Source organism: Rhinolophus ferrumequinum, chromosome 15 (genome assembly GCF_004115265.2).
Source record: "Rhinolophus ferrumequinum isolate MPI-CBG mRhiFer1 chromosome 15, mRhiFer1_v1.p, whole genome shotgun sequence".
In the NCBI taxonomy this organism is placed as follows: domain Eukaryota; kingdom Metazoa; phylum Chordata; class Mammalia; order Chiroptera; family Rhinolophidae; genus Rhinolophus; species Rhinolophus ferrumequinum.
This window is the reverse complement of record NC_046298.1, coordinates 18,161,691-18,189,259: the sequence shown is the minus strand read 5'-3', so window position 1 is coordinate 18,189,259 and position 27,569 is coordinate 18,161,691. Positions and strand designations below refer to the sequence as shown.

At 37.4% G+C, this 27,569-nt stretch overlaps 1 protein-coding gene across 1 annotated transcript in view; it reads right to left on the bottom strand.

The window, feature by feature from the left end:
- The window catches only part of TANGO6 (transport and golgi organization 6 homolog), a 141,909-nt gene that overhangs the window by 103,476 nt on the left and 10,864 nt on the right, over positions 1 to 27,569 (bottom strand). The window contains exons 5-10 of the mRNA XM_033128876.1: positions 23,166 to 23,302; positions 20,663 to 20,825; positions 18,820 to 18,902; positions 5,233 to 5,345; positions 3,249 to 3,425; positions 1,680 to 1,812 (exon numbers count right to left, since the gene is read on the bottom strand). Coding sequence (XP_032984767.1) covers positions 1,680 to 1,812; positions 3,249 to 3,425; positions 5,233 to 5,345; positions 18,820 to 18,902; positions 20,663 to 20,825; positions 23,166 to 23,302 — 806 coding nt within the window. The remainder of the gene's footprint in view (positions 1 to 1,679; positions 1,813 to 3,248; positions 3,426 to 5,232; positions 5,346 to 18,819; positions 18,903 to 20,662; positions 20,826 to 23,165; positions 23,303 to 27,569) is intronic.

Genomic DNA, 27,569 nt, shown 5'->3' with positions numbered 1-27,569 from the left:
AACAATACCATAATATTAGGTTGGTGCAAAAGTAATTGCGTTTTTTGCAATTATTTTTAACCTTTTAAACCGCAGTCATTTTTGCACCAACCTAATAACTATGTACAGTGTCAGATGGGTACTAGATTTATTGGGGTGATAGATGGAAGGAGATTGCGGAACAGGGTGAAAAAGGTGAAGGCATTAAGAAATACAAATTGGTAGTTACAAAATAGTCACAGGAATGTAAAGTAAGGCATAGGGAACATAGTCAATAATATGGTAATAACTATATATATATATAGTACCAGCTGGGTACTAAACTAGTCAGGGAGATGACTTCTTAAATTACGAGGTCTGACAATTAAGTTCGCAAACTTGTTTCAAAGATGTTGCTAACCTTTTTTTATATCAGAGGGATTATTCATTATGAATTTGTACCAAGTGGACAGTTAACCAAGTTTACTATTTGGAAGTGCTGAAAAGGCTGTGTGGAAAAGTTAGACGACTTGAACTTTTCACCAACAATTCATGGCTCTTGCATCATGACAATGTACCAGCTCACACGGCACTGTCTCTGAGGAAGTTTTTAGCCAGTAAACAAATAACTATATCAGAACAGCCTCCCTACTCACCTGATCTGGTCCCCAATGACTTCCTTCTTTACCCGAAGATAAAGGAAATATTGAAAGGAAGACATTTTGATGACATTCAGGACATCAAGGGTAATATGACGACAGCTCTAATGGACGTTCCAGAAAAAGAATTCCAAAATTGCTTTGAAGAGTAGACTTGGCGCTGGCATCAGTGCATAGCTTCCCAAGGGGAGTACTTCAAAGGTGACCGTACTGATATTCAGCAATGAGGTATGTAGTACTTTTTCTTTGATGAGTTTGCGAACTTAATTGTCAGACCTCGTATATTCTTTTAATGTTATTTACAATGAGTGACTGGACAGGGAGATGGATGTGAACATGGAACGTGAGAAGACATTCAAAAGTATCCCTTACTTCAAATTCCAGAAGTGTTAGCCCTAATTCCCTCCTTGCATTCTCCCATACCTACACCACCCTTAAACTCCACAAACATTCTCTTAGAAGAGACACTTTATTTAGGGAAACAATAGAGAAAGCAGAGCTGGAGGACAGGGAATCAGAGATCACCTGGCTTATGGTCTCAAACAGTGCAAATAAGGGTTATTGTTATAGGGCACAGTTGCTGTTGGAAATTACCACAAAAGGAAGCACAACCACCAGTACTAAAGAAACAAACCCAGAAAAGGTTTCAAGTGGCTACAAAATGAAATGAGAGAGGCAGAGCTACTAATTCTCCTTTCCACCTACCTAACAAAACAACAAAAAGGATAAGGGATTACTCTGTAGCTGTAAAACCTGCTATTAACTTCAAAAGAGTTCTTACTGTCAACACAGAGCAAAATTAACCCTTTCATAGATCAATAGTTCTGCTTTGGTCATCTCTAAAATTTCAGTGCAGTCCTTCAATCGTATGCATACTGCTGAAGTTAAGTGTCTTCTTTTTATTAAACCTACTGAAAAATACATTACCCTTATGTCTTCAGATTATTTTTCCTAATAGGACCTAAATGTAGAACCTAAAATTATAACTGCCTTGAAAATTCAAAGGGGCTCCCGATACTGCCCTGGAATAAAGCTGACCATGAACTAATATGTAGTTCTTACCTTCAAGCAGAAGATGAAGAAGTCACCGGCCAAACCACATTCCTGGCAGTGGGACAGCAAGTCCCCAAGATGCTCTACCTGACACTGTTCTGAGGACACCTTCTGGTACAGTGCTTCCTCTTCATCTTCATCACTGCAATGTGGAGTCAGATTTATCTTGGTAAGACTGATCATTCAGAGATATTTTTTTTGAAACCCCGTTAATAATATCCTAAAGTAGCATGTTATTTCCATACAGCAAATTGTTAGAAAGATCTAAAAATTTTGTTTAAATTATTTTCCTGTTACTCCATGCAAATAAAAAGTATTTATTCCATGAGAATAAAAAGTATTTATTCTCAGATGTTAGGCTGCCATGTCCTGCATAGTTATTTCCTCAGACAGGAAAAAGATTCATGAAGAATAAATACTGTCTCAGTGTCAACTTTTTGGAGACATGAAGTGTTTTAAGTATCTAATGAAAGTATGGACTCTATTTTCAGGGGGAAAAAAAAAATCCCCATTTGCATATAGAAACATTTCCTGTGTGTAATTTCAAGGGGAATATAGGCCCCTAGAAGCCCATGTAGAGACCCCACGCTAAGGACCCGGCCGTGGATGGAGATTCACTCACGCACTGCCTATTCTCTGTTTTTCCTACCATGAAGGGAAACTATAAAATTCTCTCTATAGTCACTACATTGGTCCCAGGTTAAATTGTTCCAAAGTATTTTTTAAATAAAAATGACAAAATTTTTAAAACTTTTTCAGTTCAGAGTCATGCACATAGTTATAAACACAAAGTCTACTAATGCTCAACAACTCTCAGTAAATTGATTTTGCACTGTTTGCAATCAATGTTTCTTTTTTTCTATTTTCCTCTAGTTCATCATATTGGGTATTCTAAAACTTAACATTAACCATGAATAAAAATATTAAACACTTTAATAAACAGCAGCATTTTGAATGTGATATGAAATCTAAATAGAGTAGCTGCCACCAGTTAAATATCATATGACTCTGATCAACAAGAACTTATATTCTGAGGTAATAACATCTACACATATCACCCAGAAAATGGAAATAATTTAAAATACACTGGTGACATGCTGGAGAAATAAAATATCCATTTCACTAGCATTTATTAAGCACCTTCTAATCACTCCCTAGGAGAAAAAAAACCCCATCATAAAGTTGCCATAAAAGATAGCTATCAGGCAATTTCCGTTAGGAGTAAGTCTGACTCTGAACACACACATTTTGAGTCAGAAACAGCATTGGTGCTGAGGGTGAACACGTGTCTGCCCTGTACTCTAATTCACTAGCAAAGACTTTGAGAAGGAAGTCAGCTTGTTGTGATGCAGAGCTGTGAGGCTCCAGTAAATTGCACCTACTATTAGCTAGCACGTAGGTAAAACCTAGAGAATCACTTAAGGCTGACATTTCATTTAGAGATTATAAACAGCAGCACCTCAGCGGCTTGAGTTTCTGGTTTCCTTTCTATCAGCGCCCCTTAGTGGACAAGTCTCAGAATGGCCTTTTGGGTACAATCAAATCTGAAGAAAGACAGTCAATGATGGGTGGACTCACCAAACGGCCTCTTTGATAGTAATCATAATGCCACCTTGAGTGGCAGCTCTAAACTGACACAGAGAATGGAAAGAAGGTACAGATTTGTCCAATCCTGCGAATCCTTTCAGGCTGGCAATTGCCTTCTTCCTCTCCACTTTCCCCAGAATCCATAATAAGATCTCTTGGCAAAGGGACCTGGCAGAAAAAAAACGGTTATAAATGAGCTTGTCATCTTAGTCTACACATCTGACATGCTAACATAAAGAAAGAAAGAAAGAAAGACTGTCAGGTTCCACTGCATTCTGAATGCTGGCACAGTCACCTAGCACTACTCAAGCACAGGAGTGGAAAGTATGCTTCCTGTGAATTGCAGAATAAAATATCTTGAAATTCAATGAGTGACTGACTGATCTCTGGCTCTAGAAGCAACCTTGATATGACATATAAGTCCCACGTGAATTTGTGTGTGTGTGTGTGTGTGTGTAATTCCAAGTGTATCCATTACCTTTGACTCAGGCACTGAGAAAAAGTTTACACTGATAAAACCATCTACTATCAATGGGACCAACAGCTGGTGACCAAGAAACAGCATACCAACAAATTCTTGCTGATTCCTCACCCCCTTTTATCGGAGCCAGTCAACTAGAAGAGGAATGGAATAAACGTTTGCTTCTTCCGCCTCATTCTCTGATGTGGACAAGATAGTGCCGTGGGGACTTGGGTTTCAAAACTAAAACAAGAGTTATTATATGGATGGCCTTTAAAGCCAAATTCACATATTTATAGTCTCCATCTTCCACCCTACTTTCTATTGTCACTACCCTTATGGCTGTGGGTTATAATGTAGTACTAAGTGAAAATTAGAGTGTCAAAGGCAGTATGTAAGCTTTGACTAATATGCAAGACTGAATACAACTGACCCATGAACAACATGGGGTTAGGGACGCCGACCCCCACACAGTCAAAAATCGATGTATGACTTTTGACTTCCCCAAAACTTTAACTTTTGACTCCCGTCGAAACTTATAACCCACAAGGATTTGGTTCCAGGACCCCCTGCAAATACCCAAATCTAAAGATTTTCAAGTCCTTTATATAAAATGGCATAGATTAATGCGTATAGTTGGCCCTTCGCACCTACAGATTCCCAATCAGGGATAAAAAACAGTACAGGTATTTATTGAAAAAAAATCCATGTATAAGTGGACCCGCGCAGTTCAAACCCATGTTGTTCAAGGGTCAACTGTACTTCCCCTTCACCATTTGATGATGATGATGACAGCTTACTATTGGCCGGGGACAATGCTTAGCAGTTTAATGCAGTTAGTCTTCGTAATAACCCAACGAAGAAGGTACCATTACTGTATATCAGATCACACAGGGGGATTTCTAAACACCAAAAATCAGAATTCTGTAGAATTTTAGAGTGGATATAAACTCTTATAAGGAAGAAACAACATAAATAGCTGTGAAAATAGAGCTGATTCAAAATGAGTCCTACTTAAATCCCAATACAAAAGATTACCTTCTGGATAACTAAGAAACCCCTTCCTTCCAAAAACCACTCTGCAGCACTAACACCAAATCCAAACCTAAATTACACAGTGCCACATTCAGATCCAGATTTCCCAAGCTTGACTGCAACTCCCCACAAGGCAGTGATGATCCATCCTCTATCTCCTCCTTCCTAGACATGTAATTCCAGTATTTCTCACTGATCAAACAGTGGCATGGTCATACGTGGAAACAGACTTCATCTCTGATTGTCTAGGACAGAGGCTGAGGAAAATCATTCTAAAAACTACGTCCAACCCCCTGCAATTTTCAAAGCTCTCTTTTCTAATGACCAGAATATCAGAGGATCCTCAAATGTTTTCCTGGCTTTGAAAGAAAAAAACAATTACAAGGTGGCATAAGTCATATTCAAAATAAAAACAAGAACAACGTGCAAAAAAAAAAGACTTTGCTATTTATAAACAAATAAGGCTCTCTGGTTGTTTACCTTATATGGGACACACTCTGCTTGGTAAAACAGTAGAGAGAAAAGAGCGCCCCCAGGACGGGAAGCAGAGAATCCACCAAAACTGTTAAAGGTTCATTTCCCACCACGTACACCTAGGGAAAAGGAAATGGTGAGAGGTACTGTAACTGCAAGGCCAGAGGAATGGGACTCAAACAACATACACTTATCAGCAGGGCTTCGAGTCTTACCTTAAGCAACACTCTAGGCCTAAGCGAACAACTTCAGCTCTAAGGCTAATGAAACCATTTGAGATTGACAGGCGGAAGGAGGAGGGAGACTGGACTGCAGCCCTGTACGTGTGCAGCCTGAAGAACTGCTGGGCGAAATTGGTACATTAACCCATTTTCTGACACCTTATTTTCCTACTTTTGACTACCTTTGAGTCTCCTAATGTGTCTATTAATCATCTGTACAATAATTCTCTTACTGCTGACAGCCCTGTGCTGAGGAACTAACAAGCGATTAATGCCAAATAGAAAAAGTTAAAACTAGATCTAAGGGAAAAAACTAGAAACATAGCTTGCTCTAGATTTGTCACTCTTAAGATGTAACTACTACAATGTCATGTCCTATTCTCTCCAAATTAATAAACGTTCAGAGAAGTTATGCTGTGTACCTACCTGTACTGGCGTTATACCGTTTCTCACCAAAAATAAGACCTAGTCGGACAATCAGCTCTAATGCGTCCTTTGGAGCAAAAATTAATATTAAGACCCAGTCTTATTTTACTATAAGACCCGATCTTATATTATATAAGACGCGGTTTTACTTTACTATAAGTAAAATAAGTGAAATAGTAAAATAAGACCGGGTCTTATATAATATAAGATTGGGTCTTATATTAATTTTTGCTCCAAAAGACGCATTAGAGCTGATTATCCAGCTAGGTCTTGTTTTCGGGGAAACATGGTAGGGTTGAAAGTGTGAGAATGCTGGTTTTTATTAATAATAATTATGATACATATTTTAGCTGTATCTTTTAAAAAGCATTCAACAAACGTTTTTTAAATACCCGCTGGGATCAAAGTACTGTCCTAGGTGCTATCGTGATTATAAATATGAATAAGAGTCACATTTGTGATTTAGCAGGAAGAATAAAACAAGTAAACCAATTATAATAACAATAATTCAAGGTGGATAACTTAAAATACCTTAAGTGCAAAATACTATTCAAAACTCCAGTCAAACATAATAGGATTTCAAAATGTAATTCTCTTACGATAAATGAAAGCCTGATCGTGTGGACAGTGATGATGACAACAAAAGGAGAAAGAAGAACTGAAAATGATTACACTCTTAGTATGTGTGACAGGAACGATGCTAGGATTTTTATCTTCTAGATATTATGCTTGATTCTTTAAAGAGTTATCTCATTGAAATTATAACAATCTCACAAAGTCTGTATTCGCAGCCCTGTTTTAAAGGATGAGAAAAGGGAAGCTTAAAGAGGCCCTTATTTACAGGAAGTATTGATGTATGAATCAATGCTATATATGGGAAACGAAAGGCCATGGAGGCACAAGCTGGAAAAATCTCTGTGCTTTTCCAAAGAACCCTGTCCCTTTAAATCAACCCTAAGTTTTCACGCTCCTTAAGCCTCCCAACTCTTCTGTGGAGTTCAGTAACCAAGGAGCCAGCTTCCTGTATATGATCTAATCTCCATAAGCCCAGCTAAATGAAGTGCATTGTATGGCAGTGTTCAGAAGTAATATGCAGGCCTAATTATATATCACCAATTACAGGAAGTAAAAAAGAGATTCTCCCAGATAACGTAAGGGCCTATTATTTGGCTCTGGATTCTGTGTTCCCAGAGGTAATCCTTATGGAGCCATCCTTCCTTACCAACATCTTTCGTGTTAAAGACAAAAAACAAAAAGATGGAGTTAAATCTCCATTGTTTACTGGCTTGATTGGGCCAAAGCACGTCAATCTTTAACCTGAACTCAATGAAGCACACTTCACAGGGGTATATGTTGTTGTTGATAAAATTCTTCCAATTTAAATTCTCTTCTTATACTTTTCTGTATTTTTTTTACAAGAAACTGTATAGCTATTTATACATATATGTTATTGATTTTTATATAAAGCTTTAGCAAATGTTTATTGAGTGTAACTGTGTACCAGGCATACAGTAGTCAACAAATTACTTGCTTCAAAGAAGTTTACCTTCTAGTGGGGGAACAGCAAATAAACAATAAATATATAATACCAGACAGTGACAAGTGTGATGAGGAAAAACAAAATAGGTTAAAGGGACAGAAGGTGATGAGGGGAAGAGTACGTGGAACCAGAGAGAAATTAAGAATAACTCCTATCAATTCATCAACTAATAATCCATTAAGTTCACAGATAGAAATAGAGAAAGGGGAATTTTTTTTTCCAAGCTAAAGATTTAGAGATAAAGTCTCCTTTTGCTCAATCTGATCAAACTCATTTTCTCTAGGATATCTCAAAGAACTTAAATGGCCTCTGCTTAACACATACAGGATTGTCCCCTCCCTTCAAACATGAATAAATTCTTCCTTGTACTGAGCTTAAATCTACCCTCTTTTAAACATCTATAAACAGTCTTTGAATATATAGTTATCTTTCACCTCTTCAACTAGCCTGGAAGGCAAAAGTCAAATTCCCTACTTTAGCACCTATCAGAGATGATTATGTTATGTTACCTCAATATTTGGTAAATAAGCAGTTTAAACACAGAATACAATTTCAGGGAATCCCACTGTCACTGCTTTTATGAGGAAAACAATTAACTACAATTTATTGCATGTCTACTCAAGAATGAACCAGATTATTCAGCTAAACCGTTAACATACAATCAATCCCCACAAGAGTCCTGCAGGTTAAGGACTTTAATTCTCATTCTAAAAGTGTGGAAAACTGAGGCCCAGAGAAGCCAAGTTTGTTGAGCAAAGGTACATTGTTAGTAAATGGAAGGGCCAGGATGACTCCAGATCTGTCTGACATAAAATCCACATACAGTGCCTAGAGACAGAAAGCAGATAAGCAGTTGTCAGGGTCTGGGATGGGAGGAATAGAGAATGCTTAATGGGTACAAGGTTTCCATCTGGGGAGATGAAAAAGTTCTGCAACTAGACAGTGGTGATGGTTGTACGACACTGTGAATACACTTAATGCTACCTAATTAAAATGGTAAAATGGTAAATTTTATGTGTATTTTACCAGAGTTTAAAAAAGAACAAAGCATGTACCCCTGGCCTCCCAATACTCACCTCCCCTTGTTCATCATACCATTTTCGTTGCTTCAATCTCTAACCTATACCAACTTTATCCCAGCTGTCTCCCCATCCTCCCTAAGTCAGTAGATCCCAGGTTGTCAGGCTGTAATAACCCTTTTCCTAAAGCCTCTGCAGGGCAGGGCTGGCGTTCCTGAGTGGCACCATGGACAGCAGCTTCCGGACCCCCTTCTCTTCCTCCTGAGTCTTATACAGCCCCCTTCCGCTGCGCCTTCTGGTGGATGCCCAGGGCCATACTAGCTAGCCCTTCCCAGTGACAGCCCCCTCCTTCCAATCTCTTGCCTCGCACTGAACTCACATGCAAGTTAACAGTTTGGTCTGCACCTGACATCCAACATTACCCTCTACTTACACTCCCAAAGGGGAACCTGGTCACGTGCCCCTGAAAGTGGACTCCTCAGATTGCTGACTTGTATCTAGAGTTTAGTGACCCATACAGGAACACAGGACGCTGGACTGACTCAGCCAATGCTGAACTATGATCTCTTGGTGCCAGCACTCACAATGACCACGTGCCCGAGAAGAAACAGAACAGTCCTTCCAATGAAGTTATACTCCATACGAAGGAAACTGCTGGGCCAGTTCCTTCCAGTATCCTCCACACCAGGCTGGTGACAGTACCAACTGAGGAAGCAGTGAGGCACAACCAGTCAGCTGCTTCCTGCCCCACTGGCGGGAGGGTCCTACTGCACTGTCTTTGTGCCCTGATATCGGGTATTGTGGAATTTCCTTGGACTGTGCTTATGTGCAGTGTCTTTCCAGTTGGGGGTCCTCCCTGCTCACCTAGACACAAAGTGGGATGGGAATTTCAGTTCTGAACCATAATCTGATACTTCATTATATTATTTCTACCTGTGGCAAAAATGTTCCATATTATTTGAGAGTTTCCTTGCTGCCACAGTAAAACTATTGGGTATATTTCACATAGAGTTCTCTGTAAATACTTCCACTGACCAGTTGTGAGACTTAACACAAATCAATTGACTTCTCTGCATCTCAGTTTCCTTATATGAAAAATAAAGAGGTTGGATTTATCAAGCTTTAAGGCGTCTTTCAGCATTCTTTGATTTGATTGCAAGTTTGTTCATTTTCTTCTATAACTTTTTGGTACCTCAGCCATTAAGAGGTAAGACCAGATGAAATAAATGAACCATCCCTCCCCACCCCAAAAATCTTGAAACACTGAATCTTCAACTTGACCAGGATGTAACAAATTTCTATCCCTTCCTCAAACACTTTCTGTTCTATCAATTCTGAAGTTAGTGCTTTAAAGATGAAATCCTGTTTGGTTGAAAGGTTTTCTGGTTACTTGAAGTATCTGCACAGCTAGGGATAATCAAACAAAATGCCAGCAGATGGGAAAGCTGAAACAAGGAAGGGAGAGACAGACTCTCAAGAAACCTTTTCAATTCTTTGGCATGAAAAAGCCTCTCTGAGAGTATGTGAGATGGTGCTTTGAAGTTAAACTTCCATATCTACCTGTGTCTTTTCCAGTATAAATGTGTACGACAGGGCTGAAGGATGAAACAAGAGACCAGCATGGATCTGTGAAACCCAGAATGGCTCAGAACAGAGCCATTTCCTCAATTCCTTTCTGGGGATTTCCACATTCCTTTCTGAATGCATCTTGGCTTTCCATCACAGAGCCAGCCATGAGAAGAGGCGTCTGTGGTTAAGCCTATGACCCTTCATCTAAACTTAGAGGACTGTTGCTCTAACAAGTAATAGAGGCGTGTTTCTAGGTACTATTTTTTTTTTTAACTTTTATTTATTTTAAGTGTATTTTTCCAGGACCCATCAGCTCCAAGTCAAGTAGTTGTTTCAATCTAGTTGTGGAAGGCACAGCTCACAGTGGCCCATGTGGGGATCGAACCGGCAATCTCGTTGTAAAGAGCACTGCGTTCTAACCAATGGAGCTAACCAGCCGCCCCTCTAGGTACTCTTAATTAAAGATCACACATTACTGTAACTCTTTCTTTGTAGACTGGGAGCTCCTTGAAGACAGCAGCTGGCTCTTAATCATTTCTGTATTTGTAGAGCTAGCAGAGTATCTGGCATTTAGCAGGTACTTGGTTAAGTTTTTTTGTGACTGATTAAATGAATCAAAGAATGAATGAACAAAGTAGATTGATGTTTATTTTCTCAAAAGCTCTGTTTTTGTGGGGAAGTTACGATGCCCTCTGTCTTTTCACTTTTTTTTTTCTTTTAAAAAGCTGTAGCTAGAAGCTATGCAATCAGCACAAATTAGCTGAACAGAACAAAACTTTAGCCATGAAAGGGAGAGCAGAGTGATCAGAAGAAGCCTTGATTTTACTATACTGGCTTGTTTCACACTTATCTTCAATGTCTGGAGGACTGAATTTCTCTGGAAGGATTGACTAGAAATTTAAATAAAAAGGGAAAGCAAAAACTCAGAGGAGTCAAAATGGTCAAAGTATTAAGAATAAACATATGCTTCTGTTTCAAAGCAAAACAAAACAGAAAGCGGTCCTTCCACGTTCCATTTCTCATTTCATAGACTTCTATTACAGTTAAGCACACCCCTTACTGCTATAGAGCAGGTGAAAGAGCACCAGGAAGAGAGGACTCAAGAAACTTGGGTGGGAATTTTGTTTCTGCTACCGATATGATTGTCCAAAAAATCACACATTAAGGTGAGTGAACACAGGTAAAACTTTTAAACCTCTCTAGGTCTCAGTTTCCTTATTTACAATGGCATAAGGACCAATTAAGATAATTCATATAAAAATATTTTGTAAAATATACAGCCGTGTACAAACGTTAAATTTATTCCCAAATATTTTATTCTCTTTGATGCTCCTGTAAATGGAACGGTCTCCTTAATTTATGGCCTTGTCTCTTATAGGGATGTACTTGTGTGGAAATACAAACATGATGAATCTTTTCAGAACCAAGCTGACTGAATCCTAACAATGAAATTCAGTACAGGCTGGAACTTGATTTTTATCCCCGTTAAAGAATAAACTAGTCAAATGCTGCCTTCTGAAATATCACACTGATCCTTTTGATAGTAATGTTCTAGAACTTTTAATGCACGTACTGAGTTTAATTAAGACTTGTGAGAGGCAAAAGAATAAGACAAGTTACCTAATATAGTATTCTGTGCATGCTTTCAGAGCATATTGCATAAAATTATCTTTTTAAAAAAGCTTCCCTGAACCAAAAAGGAACTGACAGTTTTTTGAGCACCTGTTATGTGCTAAAGTATGCAGTGAAACTACCAAAAGTTACCTTATTCATCCCCACAACTCAAATATTAAATAAGTCACCTAAAGTCACACGGATAATCACCCTGGGAGCCAGATTCCAATCTAGGTCTGTTTGACTCAAAGGGCCAGGTGTTTGTCACTACACTGTACCACAAAATCTGAACTGCAGCATTTAGAAATCGAACACCTGCATCTCCCACATGAAACATACTCTTTTAGTCCTTTGCACGTTATTCAAGGCTCAGTAAGAGATGGAAACATCTGTAAAGAACGAATGCCTTTAGGGAGGACCCATAGATGGGAGGGAGACTAACTTAAAGCCTTTTGCACTTCTTAAATTTGTACTATGTTCAAACATTATCTTTTCTAAACACTGAAAGAGTGAGAGAAAGACAGAGAGAAGGAAAGACTCTGCCAGCTCTGCCACTTACTAGTATAATTTGGGACAAGTCATTTCACAATCTTACGGATTTCTGTTTCCTTTACTGTGAAACGAGGGATTAATTTGTCAAAACCCTAAGAATGTACCACATCAGGAGTGAACTCTAATGTAGACTATGGACTTTGGGTGATAATTGACATGTCAATATAGGCTCAACGACTGCAACAAATGGACCCCTCTGGTGTGGGATGCTGACAGTGGGAGAGGCTGTACACATGAAGGGCAGAGGATACATGGGAACTCTGCACTTTCTGCTCAATTTTCCTGTGAACCTAAAACTGCTCTAAAAAATAAAATCTATTCAAAAAAAAAAAAAAGAGGGGGTTATACTAAATTATTTCTAAAGTTCCTTCCAGCTCTAAGGTGCTATTGTTCTACCTTACTCTACAAAAATAATTAAAAATTCACAAAGAGGAGTCAACTGGCCAATGTGACAAAGAAAGAAACTTTAATTAGAAATTCATTAAGATTAAATGGGGGGCAAAAAGACTTGGATAATTAAAGTAAAGATTTCCTGAATCTGGAAATAGAGAGATAAAATGGAAATGAGAATGTAGAAAATAAACTAATTTGGTATCTTCTAGTCTTTCCTACCCTAGTATTTCTTCTGCCTTTAAGAGTCTCGACAAGTATAGTAAGAAATACTAAAAGGAATCACCTCCCAGCCCAGTATCAGATTATGGCCAGTTCTCTGAAGAGCAAGAAAATGTCCATTCAGAAAGAATTGTAATTATCTTATCCTGCCCTTTCAGACAAATCTCTGCAATCTAGGCCTCTCTTCAGTTCTCTAGACAAAAAAAAAATCATCTATCCCGCTCATACCAGGGAGGACAAAAGAACTGCAACATTCCAAGGATTCAGAGTCAGAAGGAGACAGAATAGGAAGCCACTGGACTAAAAGTTATTTGAAGTGCATATCCCCCTTTTGAATTAGACAATTTTACCAGATATAAGGTACACACATAGAAATGATGAGAATTATTTATGCAGATAAAGTACAAGTTAGGTATGACAAGTTTTCAATTCAATTCGACTAGCACCTATGTATACACCTGTATTGCTGAGAACTTTCCAGTTGGCCAACGAGAGCCACACTGCTCACTCACTGCTGTGTATGAAGGATACAAGAGTAGAAAGGCCTCCCCTTTCTACTGCCAGAAATTTTTCATTCAGAGAGCTGAGGGTTTAGTCCCTACAATACCAAAATGTATTTATACTTTGTTTCCGAAAGTAATATTTCTAAAATGGACTATATACAATCCCTGTCTCCTTAAACAAAGCACGTATAAATACTGACCATACCAGCCCCAACATAACTTGCTTTTCAAATTATTATGCCTTTTTGGGACACTTTTACTATCTTTATCTTGCTCCTCTCGTCAGTGTGCCTTAGTCTAATGAACTTCTAATCTGTTCCTCCTAATTCTGTGATGGTCATAAAAATCAGATAACCCATCTGATCAGGCCTGTATATTAAGTAATGACGAAGCTGGCTCTGAGGAACTAAAGGGCTCTGTAGTTAGAGGTTGACACGGTAGCGAGATGGACGGCTGTTATAATACAGGTGGCACAGTGTTAACTTGGAAATGTCAAGTGAGGCACCAAGATAAAATAAACTTAAAACTCCAGGAAGACAACGAAAAATGAAAACAGGACTACAAAAACTTCTCATACAGAAAGAGGGTAGAGAAGGACCCAAAGTGTGGAGACTGTGAGATCAATAAGGATGATTTTTTTGGACAGAGCTATTGGTGAGAGTGAGTCCATCCCTCCCACAAAAAATGAAACATAAAATAACCCAATTTAAAAATAGGCAAAGGCACTTAACAGACTATTTCTACAAAGAAGACATGCAAATAGCCAATAAATATATTAAAGGCTATTCAATATCATTAGCCATTAGGGAAACGTAAATCAGAACCATGGTAAGATACTTCTTTATTCCTACTAGATGAGTTATAATTTTAAAAAAGGATAATAACAAGTGTTGGCCAAAATATGGATAAGTTGGAACTCTCATAAATTGCTGGTGGGGATGTAGAACGGTGCTGCCACTTTGGAAAACCATCTGGTAGCTCCTCAAAAAGCTAAACATAGAGTTACCATACAATCTAGCAATTCCACTCCTAGGTATGTACCCAAGAGAAGTGAAAACATCCATACACCCAAAAACTTATACATGAATGTCCATAGCAGCATTGGTCATAACAGCCAAAATGTACAGAAACAACACAAATGTCTATCAACTGATGAATAGATGAGCAAATATGGTATATTCACACAACAAAATACTATTTGGCATTAAAAGGAATGAAGTACAATATGGATGAATCTTAAAAACATGTTAAATGATACGCCAGCAACCAAAGACCACATATTATACAGTTCCATTTACATGAAATGTCCAGGATTAGCAAATCTAGAGAGACAGAAAATAGATTAGCGGTTGCCTAGGGCTGGGGGCAAAATGGGGAGAATGGAGAGTGACAGCTAATGGGTATGGGGTCCTTTTAGAAGGGACAAAAATATTCTAAAATTAGATTGTGGTGATAGTTGCATAACCCTGTAAATATATTTAAAACACTGAACACTTTAAATCTGTGAATTGTGTGGTACGTGGATTATATCTCAATAAATCTGTTAAAAAGAAAAGAATAGCGAGAGAAACCAGAGCTGGAAATGTTCCCAAATACCTCTCTAAAATTAAACTCTCTCTTGTTACCCAGTGAGTTGATGAATCAATTGAATCATTCCAGATGTTTTCCTATTCCCTGCCATTGAGCTATATTCTATAATTTAGCTTTAGCACCAAGTTAATAAAGAAAACACATCCTTTGTTGCTAAGTTCTACACAATATTTACCATTTTCCGCCAACATACACATTTCCTCTGTTTTCCCACTGCAGCTGAGCTGCCAAAACCTCACAGAGAGAATAATTACCCTCTGCAACCCTTTCTGCTATCATGACAGTCCCAATCCTTATGCATAATCAAGTATCCATGGCAAACTAATGTTTTGCTTGCCTCTCCAGGTTTCAAATTCACCAAACTGTTCACGGAACTAGAGTGGCTTTCCCCCCCTTTTCTGGGAAACAGTAGGAGAGATGGCAGGATTCACTGTTTCTGGATCTCTCTGTTTAGAGCAGGGGTGTCCAAACTGCGGCCCGCAATCCATTTTTAATTGGCCTGCAGCAAATTCCAAAAATATATTTAATTTACTTAAATAAACCAGGTAAGACAATACGTACTTCACCTCGAGTGAGTGGCCCGGCTGTTTGTGTATTTTACTGCATATGGCCCTTGGTGAAAAACGTTGAAAAAAGTTTGGACATCCCTGGTTTAGAGGCTAATTCAATTGCCAGAAAGAAGCTGTTTTGTTTCCTTTTTCCTCTAAAAGCAATTTATTGACTTCCAAGGAATACTACGAGGGGTTTGTTCAAAAGTTTAGTCACAATTAGTTCTATCCCTACCAGCACTTTCAAGTCTTTCTGACATTCCACACCCAACCATTTAACAGTTTTTCATTATGATATTCCTTAGATGGGAAGTGAATAAGGATAATCTTTTCGAAAGTTAGTTGGCCTTGTTCTCATTTGCTTTTTAGACTACTTTACATAATTTCTTGTCTTTCTATAATCTGAAAAATCCTTGACTTCCAATATGCAGAATAGGACAGAAGAGCTTTCTTTTCATAAGTCTCTAAATGAGGCTTTAAAAAATAAAAATGGCATTATATTCATTAAGTCACTATGTCATGCTTTGTCCCAAGCAATTTAACTCTGTATCTGTACACCGTATCAACCCTGTAAAGGGTATACTTTTTGTTTTTTAACAGCTAAATTAAGCAAAAGGATAGTAAACATCTCTTTAGTAAAAAGTGTTACGGAGAATGAATTTTGAATTTTTAGGCATGCATTTTATATCTATGAATTTATCAGTATCATACGTAAAGCTTAACACAGAAGCATCTGCCTTTTTATCTGAAAGAACATGACTTAAGATTGACTGTACACGCTCACACACTGCTGGGGGGATGTAAAATGGTGCAGCCACTTTGGAAAACATACTATATTTTATATGCAATGTCTAGAAAAGGCAAATCTATAGAGACAGAAAGTAGATTAGTGGTTTCCTAGGGCTAGGGGGAATGTGGCGGATGGATTTGGGAGTGGTGTGGGGCTTCTCTTCTGGGTAATGAAATGTCCTAAAATAGATTGTGATGACAGCTGCACAAATCTGGGAATATACTAAAAAGCCATTGGTTTGCACACTTTAAATAAGTGAACTGTGCAGTATGTGAATTATACCTTATAAAGCTGTTTTAAAAAAGATTTACTCTACATCCAAATGTCCATCAACTGATAAATAGATACACAAAATGTAGTACAGTCATCCAATAGAATATTACTTGGCAATAAAAAGGGATAAAATATTGATATATGCAGCAACCTGGATGAACTTCCAAAACATTATGCTAAGAGAGAGAAGCCAGCCACGAAAAGAGCACATACTGCATGATTCCCTCCTATGAAATATCCAGAGAGGTAGAGAGCAGATAAGTTGTTGCCTGGGACTGAGGGTGGAAACAGGGAGTGACTGTAAATAGACATAACAGATCTTTTTAGGGTGATGGAAATGTTCTAAAACTCTATTGTGATGGTTTCACAACTCTGTAAATTTACTAAATATCATTGAATTGTACACTTAAAACATTATTTTATGGTCTGTAAAGTATACCTCAATCAGGCTGCTTTATTAAAAAAATTTACTCTAAAAAATTTTAAAGAGGCAAATAACACAATTTTTTAAATGGGCAAAATATATGAACAATTTACAGAAGCAAAAATATGAATGAACCAAAAACATGAAAAGATATTCTATTAAGAAATAAGAGAACCAACTGTTAATTAAAACTACACTACACCTAACAGATTGGCAGAGATTCCATGGAAATAACTCAAATGTCTACCAATAGAAGAATAAACAAATATATGATGATAGTCATATAATGGAATAACATCTAGTAGTGAAAATGAATAAATTAAAGTAACACACATTATAATGTCATTTAAATAAATTTAAAATCATGCACAACAACACTACGAAGAGCACAAGGAATAATACATACAAATTCAGGATAGTGGCTCCCCTCAGGTGGGAAGCAAGGGAAATGTGATCAGTGATGGTAGAGAGGGCTTCAGCTGGATTGTTAATGCTTAATTTCTTAAGCTGAGTGGTGGATGCATGAGCATTTTATTCTTCATATTTTTTGTACGCTTAAACTATTTCATAGAAAACTAAAATGAAAACATTTACTGTAAAATATTTAATGTACTGCCATAGAAAAGAAATGAGAAATGTGAAATTATATTGGATATAATTCACATGCCATAAACTTCACTCTCTTAAAATGTACAATCCAGTGGCTTTTAGTATATTCACAAGGTTGTATAACCATTGTCACTATCTAATTCCAGAACACCTTCCTTACCTCAAAAAGAAACCCCATACCCATTAGCAGCTACTCACAATTCCACAGCCCCAGCCCCTAGCAACTACTAATCTATTAATACTATATGTCTTTATGAATTTGCCTATTCTGAACATTTCACATAAATGGAATTATACAATGTATAGTCTTTTGTGTCTAGCTTCTTTTAAAATTTTTAAATTATAATTTTTAAATGTTCATCCATGTTGTAGCATGTAGCTATACTTCATTTCTTTTTATGTCTGAAAAATAGTCCATTATATGGCTATATCACATTTGTTTATCCATTGATAGACATTTGGGTTGTTCCCATATTTTGGCTGTTATGAATAATGCTGCTATGAACATTCATGTACAAGTTTTTGTGTGAACATGTTTTCATTTCTCTTGGGTATATAGACCTAAGAGTGGAATTGCTGGGTCATATACTAACTCCACGCTTAACTTAGTGAGGAACTTCCAGACTATTCTCCAAAGTGTTGGCAGCACCTTTTTACATGGAATATAGTTTTGAAAACTGTCTACTAGTGTATATGTTTTTAACAGTAAAATACTATTATAAATTTACTGAAATAAATTTTAAAGGAGCATATTTACCCCAACTCCATCTGAACTTAACACAATGGACTTCATTTTTGCCTAAAAATATCTATTTCACATAGATTTATAAGATTGTAAATCATAGAGAACATACAATCTATATTCTTTTTTTTTTTCATTTTCAGTATGTATTTAGGTAGTCATTTGCAGGAGTCCATTATTCAGACTTACCTCTTTATGATGGTGATTGCTATCAAAAGTTATAAAGCAGATTCGATATTATCATACACTTTTAGGAAGCCTACAGTATTATAAATGCCTCTGTCAATTTCTTTAAAAGACATGCTTTTCTCAGTGGCATGTGCCAGTTAGAGAATATAAACTGTTTTAACAGTCAGACAAGTGATGAAATTGACAGTTTCAAAATATATCAGTTTTTCACTAACAGCTTTAGTTTCCAGTTTCAAAAAAAGAAAAGATTTTAATGGTTTAAATTTAAGATTAATCATTCTAATTCTTAAACCATCAATTAAAAAGGCAAAATTATTTTAAAAGACTAAGTACAAATATTAGCTAAAAACATTAGTGATTCAAATTACCAACCTTAAATACATCCTCAATACATCTACTAAGTTCTTCTTCTGTCACCAAAATGGTCCCTGGCACCGTGTGACTCTCTGGAATCTCTAGAGAACAAAAACCAAAATTACCCACACTCAAGCCAACAGAAATACTTCATTTTTTGAGCCATTTTTTAAAGAATATACTGTTTCTAAGTTACATTCCTATTAAATGTATAAAGAAATGTTAATTTACTCAACTAGCATGTTTATCATGTCTGAATAATCACAAATTTCACTTCACCAAGGCTTATTCTGGTGGTTTTACTATGTAAAAGAATTAGACGTTCTCTATCTCCACCCACCTCATCCCAACACACACACACAGAAAAATTCATACTACAAATGACTTCTACACAAAGTCTACACAGACCTAAATTTGCTTTAACCATAACAGCAAACTTTTTCTTCGTTTTTAACCTTAGAAACTGCTATCCAGAAAGTGTTTTTTATAATCACTAAGAATACTATAATGATACTGTTTCCCTGCATTAAACTCAATAAAGCATGAAACCATACTAAGGAAAAAAGTGAAAATGTCAGTCTCTTAAGACATTAAAACAGAACTAAACCCACTGGCCAAATCTGGGAAAATCTGAACATCAAAATGAGTGACAGGAATGTTTGGTAACTCACTGAATAAAAAAAGAATCTATGAATCTATACTGATACTTACATAATTATTTTTTAAAAAGGGATAAGGCAGGGCGGCAGGTTGGCTCAGTTGGTTAGAGTGCAGTGCTCATAACCAACATCACCAGTTCGATTCCCATATGGGCCAGTGAGCTGCGCCCTCCACAACTAGATTGAAAACAACGACTTGACTTGGAGCTGATGGGTCCTGGAAAAACACACTACACTGTTCCCCAATATTCCCCAAGAAAAAAAAAAATTTTTTTTAAAGGGATAAGGCAGGGAGAAAGAAAAGCCCTTCTTTACAGAAGAATATCAACTAACATTATAATAGAAATAACACACGAAATACAAAATCACCATTTTACTGGCAAGACTCATCAATGGATAATGAACCACAGTATGAAAGACTATTGAGAAACAGGATATTCACACAGTCCCAGACTATCATTCCATAGATTACTTATTAATTACATAGGAAGGAATATATTTTTACAATGGAGAAATCTGTGTGCTACCACCTTAATCTAATGATCAAATATAACATTGCTAATACTGGGATAAATCAGTATATGCCCCTTAATTAATCTGATGGAGACTAAGGAAAAAAACATCATTCTATGTAGTATTCCTGCCAAAATGCTTAACCTCCATCTAATCACAAGGAAACAATTAGACAAATACAAATCGAAAACCATTCTATAAGCTGGGCTCTTCAAAAATGTCATGGTGAAAGACAAACAAAAGACTGGGGAACTATTCTCCATTAAAGAAAACTGAAAAATTATAACAAGTAAATGTTATGCATGCACTGGATTCTGGATTTTTTTAAAATAGCTATAAAGGAAATTCTTGGGACAACTAGAGAAATTTGAATATAGTCTGTATATTAGATGATATCTACGACTAACTCTCAAACGCTTTGGAACAAATGCATACGTATAGAAAGAGAGAAAAGATAAAGCAAACGTGGCCAAAACGTTAGCAATTGGTCCACTGAGGTGGAGTATATAGGGGTGGCGCAATGTAGTCTTTTTGGAACTTCTGTGAAGTGGATTTTTCAAAATGCAAAGTTGGAGGGAAAAAAGTAAACCCAAAGCCACTGAAACATCACAGACTTAAGTCATTTAAATCTGAAGTACTGAAGAAGAGACCTTTAGAGGAACACCCAACCACCAGACTTCCTACTTTACCTGCTGTATTTAAACATCGATAGAGAGGAGCTAACATTGGCTGAAGTAAATATTTGGCTGCCAACTGTGGGCGTTCTCCTGCCATAGTTATAAAGGTAGTGGTAGCAACTCTCTGAAATTGTCGCGCCGTCAATTTATCTTGAAAATGAAATAAATCCAGAATCTAAAAAAAAAGTCCACAAAGTAAGTAAGTAACAGGCTATTCGCATGGAGCACTACATTAACTAGGAAGAGACAGTACTAATTTCTCTAAGGCAAAAAATAAACTCACTGCAATAACACTGATTCAACAACAAAAAAAATGTTTTTTAATTTAACAACCCAGTAGCAAAGGGTGTGAGAACTGAAGAGGCTGTGTTTTTCTTAATTAATTTTATCAAATTTATAAAATACATGCTCATTGTAGAAAATCTGGAAAATAAAGTTTTAAGAAGAAAATTCACTGAGACCACACTTAATATTCAGTTTCGTGTATTATTAAAACCTTCTCATACTATTATAAATTCCTCAAAAATATTATATAGCAAAATACAATATATATTCAAATTGTATGTAAGAATTTATTAAAGTATCTCCTAATATCCAGACATTCTGTTTTTCCCAAAATTTTGCTATTCTAAATAGCACCACCAAATGAAATTACTGGGTCAAGGCATATAAATATATTTAGGGTCTGAAGAGTCTGTCGTTATTTGAACTATCCTAGATAATCATCTATTTTATTCTCAAAGATAAACATAGAAGGCGACCGGTTGGCTCAGTGGTTGGAGTGCGGTGCTCATAGAACCAGGGTCGCCAATTCGATTCCCACATGGGCCAGTGAGAGGCAGTGGCTTGAGCTTGGAGCTGAGGTGCCGCTGGGTGGCCAGCTTGCTCAGTGGTTAAGAGCACGGTGCTCATAATGCCAAGGTCACCGGGTTCGATTCCCACATAGGCTGGTGAGCTGCACCCTCTACAACTAGACTGAAAACAACAACTTGACTTGGAGCTGAGCTGCGCCCCCCAACAACTAGGTTGAAAACTACGACCTGACATGGAGCTGATGGGTCCTGAAAGGACACACTGTTCCCCAATATTACCCCCCACAAAATAAACAAACAAACAAACATAGATCTCCAGTGCCTATAAGTAGATTTACCCCAGTCTATCAACAACTGATAGAAAAGTGTACTCCTGTCCTGACTTAAAAGTGATGCTTGTACTTTTTGCAGACAGGAAAATCTTCTGTCTAAAAACTGTATGTGACCTCTGACACTGCCACAGAGAGACTCAGCAAGCCTGAAACCTATGACTTGATTTTATCATTTTTGTCAAGTACCAAAACTACAGCTACAAGTTTCAGAAAATATTTATACTCATCATTGCAAATGCAAACTTTGCCCTGTAAGATGACTTACATTTAGCGTATTTCAATATAAGATAGTTTTGCATTGTGGTATTTTGTTCTCATGCATGCCTACCCATGAGAAGCCCAAAGATCAGCGTAACAACTGAATGACTTTCTTTGGACTGTACTCCAAAAGGCTTGTCTTACTTACATCTAAATGCATGGGGAGTACTGATTAAGAAAACTCCTTCCACATTTCTCACCTATCAGATTAGCAAAGTTAGAAAAGTTTTATAACACATTGTGTAGGCAAAGATGTGGGAAAACAGATAAGTAAATAATATCAAACATTTAAATGTATATATCCTTTGATCTGGTAATTTCAATTCTAGGTATTTTTCCTATGGTAATACTTACAGTGTGAAAGATTTATGAATATTAACTGTGGCATGGCTTGTAAGAGCAAAATAAGGAAAACAACCCAAATATTCATTAATAGGAAGCTGGTTACATAAATTATGGTACATTAATGTAATGAAATAGTCCACACCCAGGAAAAAGCGTGAGGCAGCACTAAATGAAATGACTCTACATGAAATGATCTCTAAGGTACATTGTTAAGTTAAAAAAGCAAAATGGAAAACAGTATGTGTGTGTAGCATGTTATCATTTAGATAAAAATTAGACTATCTATACACATGTTATTGTATATACATAATACACAGAATATCTCTGGAAAATAAAAAGACATTGGTAACAGTACTACTTCTGAGGGATGAGGAACAGAGATTTGAGGGAGACTTATTTTTCTGTTTACTCTTTTGTGCTTTTTAAATTGTGTAACATGTTAATTTACCTTGTTTATTTAATACCTATTTTTTTTGACCAATTAAAAAAACACAGAAAAGATAAGAAACAAGATGAAACTTTAGTTTCATACTCCAGCTCTGAGAGCAAGCTGGGCTACTCATCTAATAATGACGAGGCGTTTTTAAACCTAACAGTTTGGTCAGTGTCTTCCACAGGTTTTTATTCCCTTATTAGGAAGACCCCTCACTGAACAATAAACTTAAATATTACATTGCTTTTACCTCAATATTAGAGGAACATTAAAAGTCCTCCCTTTGTAAATAAGCAGATAGTCCTCAAATAGTCAAAAGAAACAAAACTATTTACCTGGGGGCAGATATCCCTATAGTAATCCTCTGGGGAAAGAGACTGCTGGGGACAAGAGGCCAGTATCTTTGCAATCAAGTCACACTTCCTCCAGTCAGCAGCCGTTGCCTCAGCGTCACTCCCGCCAGCTGCCCCGGCTGTCAACAAAGGAGAGATGTCAAAAACTTATACCAGTTCCCCATATAAAGTCCTTAAAACTGAGGGTAAAGAATGTTTATTTCTCTACTGAAAATTGTTTATTTCCTCTATAAGAAAATCTGCCCCTCTGCACTTTCCTTTCTATGTTGGATTCTGGGAAGTTCAGAGAAAAAAGTAGTACTTAATCATTGTAATAATAATATTCATGATTTGAGTACAGTAATTCCTCACTTAACCTCATCCATAGCTTCCGCAACTTTAAGCTAAATGGCATATAATGAAACCAACTTTACCACACATTGATATAAACAAGACTTAAGTTTCTATGGCATCTCATCAACATTATAATGAAATGACGTTGAATGAAACTACATTATTCACGGATTTGCTGTACTAGCTTCTTCTCAGTGTTTATTACTTTTATTATTATTATTTATTTTTATATGAATTATGTACTTTAAATTGCTTTAAACCAAAGCTATGGAGTAACAGGGACCAGATTTACCTTACCACCTTAAATGAGTAGAAAACTGCACAAATATATAAATAACGATTTTCAGACATTGGACAATAGACAGCCCAGGACATTGATCCCTGGGAGAGAAAAAGCAAACAAGATGAGCTCCATGAATACTCTAGCCTACCACCTAGATTGAGTTTTGAGACCACAGCAAAGGGGAGTCCAAATGAAGTCTGGCATCTTTTTGAGTAAAAGAAACATAGTTCAGAGTTCAGGAAGGCCAAGACAGCTAGACATTTCAAGGCAAAATACCAGCAAGGAGGAAGCTACACAGAGCTCCAGAGATCTATGCTGGAGTGTGACCGGTGTGCAAATGGGGGGAAAAACCCCAAGACTAGGACAAGAATCACCAGAAAGGAAAAGGAAGAACAATCCCCAGAGTTCACACGGGGCTGGGAATAATTTGTGTTCCCAATAGCGAGCCTGGAAAGGCCTCCTAATACACAGATCCTCAAGTAAAATCTGAAAAGGGTATTATTTCCTTAGTAGTGGGGCCAAATTACCTTAGACCCACAGTAACAAGGCTTAAAAGCCAGGATCAAGGGGATGAAACTGATTCCAAGAAAATTAAGTATATCCCAGAACAAACCCTAACAAAGGAATACAACAAAATCTAGCACCCAACAATGTAAAATTAAAAATAATCAGTATCTATTCAAAAATGACCAGGCATATGCGTACAATGGAATATTATTCAGTCATAAAAAGGAATAAAAGGCTGATTCATGTAAAACGTGGATAAATCTCAAAAACATGATGCTAAGTGAAAGAAGCCAAACACAAAGACCACAAATTTATGATTCCATTTTGAAGAAATACCCAGAACAGGCAAATCCACTGAGACAGAAAATGGATTAGTGCTTACACAGGGCTGGAGGCGGGGAGAATGGTTAAGTTATTACTAATGGGTATGGGGGTGTTTTGGGAGAGATAATGAAAAGGTTTTGGAATTAGCTTTGGTGATGGTTGCACAACTTTGTGAAAATACTAAAGACCACTAAAGAGTGAATTTTATGGTATGGGAATAAAATCTCAATTTTAAAAAATTACCAGATATGCAAAGAAGCAAGATAACATAACCAATAATCAGAAGGAAAATTAACAGAAACAGACCCATAAAAACAGAGATGACAAAATTATGACATTACAACAGCCATTATAAATGTATCTCTTATGTTCAAAAAGGTAAAGGAAAGAATGGTCATGATGAGATAAATGGATATAAAAAAGAACCGAAATGAACCTCTATTAATGAAAAAGAAAATATCTGAAATGAAAAATACACTGAATGGTAGACACTGCAGAAGAAAAGATCACTGGGCTTGAACACAGCAATAGAAATTATCCAGAATGAAACAGAGAGAAAAAGACTGGAAAAAAAAAATAAACAGGACATCAGTAATTTGTAGGACAACAGCAAGCATAATTATTAGGTGTAATTCAAATTCCAGAAAGAGAAAAGAGAGGACAGAAAAAAAATACTTGAAGATAATGTTTGAGAAATTTCCAAGTATGATGAAAACTAAATCCTCAGTTCCAAGAAGCTCAAGAAACATTAAGCAGAAGAAAATTACCCACAAGGCATATCATTATCAAATTTCTAAAAACCAGTGATAAAGAGAAAAATCTTAAAAGCAACCAGAGAAAAAAGGTTTATCACGCACAGAGGAACAAAGACAAAAATGACAGCAAAAATATTTTCAAAAAGGAAAGTGAAATAAAGACTTTTTCAGACAAACAAAAGCTAAAGAAATTCATTGCCAGCAGACCTGCACTATAAGAAATGTTAAATTCTTCAGGCAGAAGGAAATTTGAATTACACAAAGAACTGAAGAATACCAGAAATAGAAAATATGAGAGTAAATATAAACTTCCTCAAATCATTTCTGAAGAAGCAGATTTGAACAGATAACAAAAAATATATACTCATACATGCATAAGTGAGGAGGAAGCTCATAGCAAAAATAGGGTTCTAAGTTTCTTATAGCAGCTCTCCAATTTGCATACCCTTGGGTGGTCTAATTCTCCTTTGGAAAAAGAAGATGCTGGCCAGCCTGGTGGCTGAGGTGGTTGGAGCGCTGTGCTCTTAACACCGAGGTCGCCAGTTCGATTTCCACGTGGGCCAGTGAGCTGCACCCTCTACAGCTATGATTGTGAACAAAGGCTCTCCCTGGAGCTGGGCTGCCATGAGCAGCCAGAGGTTGGCGTGAGCAGCCGTGGGCTGCTGTGTGCTGCAGCTGCCCTGGGCCAGAGAGCTGTGTCCTACACACAACTAGACTGAGAAAAAACGGCTTGAACCAGAGTGGGGCGGGTGGTGGGAGGGAGGTGGAAGAAGGGGGAAAAAAAGAAAGAAAAAGAAGATGCAAGGACTTATTTGCACGTGACAACTTCTCACAGGTAACTGATAATTTTTCATTTCACTGGCCCTAGAAGCCACTGCAGGCAGAAGTGGGGATACAACATTACAGCCACTCTAGACCAAATCTATCAATGTCTGCCCACCACACTGACCTCACCTTTGTCTGACAGGACCAAGGTACATTTACCACAGCAGAAACGAAAAGTGAAGAATGATTCTTCTCTCTCGCCTCTTCCCTCCCCATATATCCAGCCTTTCATTAAGTTCTGGCAATTCTACCCCTTAAATACCTCTCTGTTAGGTACAGCCAGAGGAATGAGTCGCAGGAGACCAAGATTGGTCTATTAGAATTTATTGGGCATGTTTAAGCTGCAGGAGGTCAGGCTAGAGCAGAGGGAAAAGATCATAACCTCCCCAAGCAAAGAGGGGTATGGAGTTTTATAGGAGGGGGTCAAGGAGGCTGTTTCCCCTTCAATGCTTCAGGGGTTTTCATTGACAACGGGTTTCAGGGCCTGACCAAGCCCTCCAGCTCTACACCGTGGCCCCAGGCCCGCCCAGGTCCACAGATCACAGGCCCCTAGAAGATTAAGCAAGACAGGATCAAGACAAGATGGCTTTTAAGATAAGGTTTCTGCTCCCAGCCTAAATATGGCTTAACACTCTGATACTCACTGTCTCCATTTCCACTGCCACCGCATTGATCCAAGCCACAGTGATCTCTCGACAACTGCCTTCTTAACTGATCTCCCTGCTTCTGCTCTTACCTAACCCTTTCTTGAAAATACATCCAGATAGATATTTCTAAAGTATAGGCTCTAGCATGTCTCTTCTTAAAACCTTCCAATGGTTTCTCACTGCCCTCAGAATAAAGCTGGAAATCCTGAACCAGGCCTGCAGGCCTCCATGATGTGACCCCAACCTTCCACCCTCATTTCATACCACTCTGCCCTCACTGCTCTACCCATACTGAAATTTCCTCAAAAACACTATGCTCTTTCCTACCTCAGTCCCTTCATACATGTTATCTTCTCTGCCTACAATAGTTTTCCCTCACTCTTCAATTGGTAAATCCCAATTCAGCCTTCAGGGCTCAGTTTAAATGTCACTTCCATCAAAAAAAACCACTAAATTAGTGGCAACTTATTGGAATATTTGTATGCATGGGATATAGGAGATAAGGGACTGAACACAAAAGAAAAGTAAAAGGTTCACCAGAAAAAGTAAAGGGAGCTCCTAGGATGACAACTGTGTAGAAGGTAACTAATCCAGATTAGAGGAGACTCAGAGAGAGATGTCTCCAGAAAGATAAAGCTGACAGAATATCTGGTGTATGTGAATGTATTAAAAGAAGATAAATAGGGGTGGGCGGTTAGCTCAGTTGGTTAGC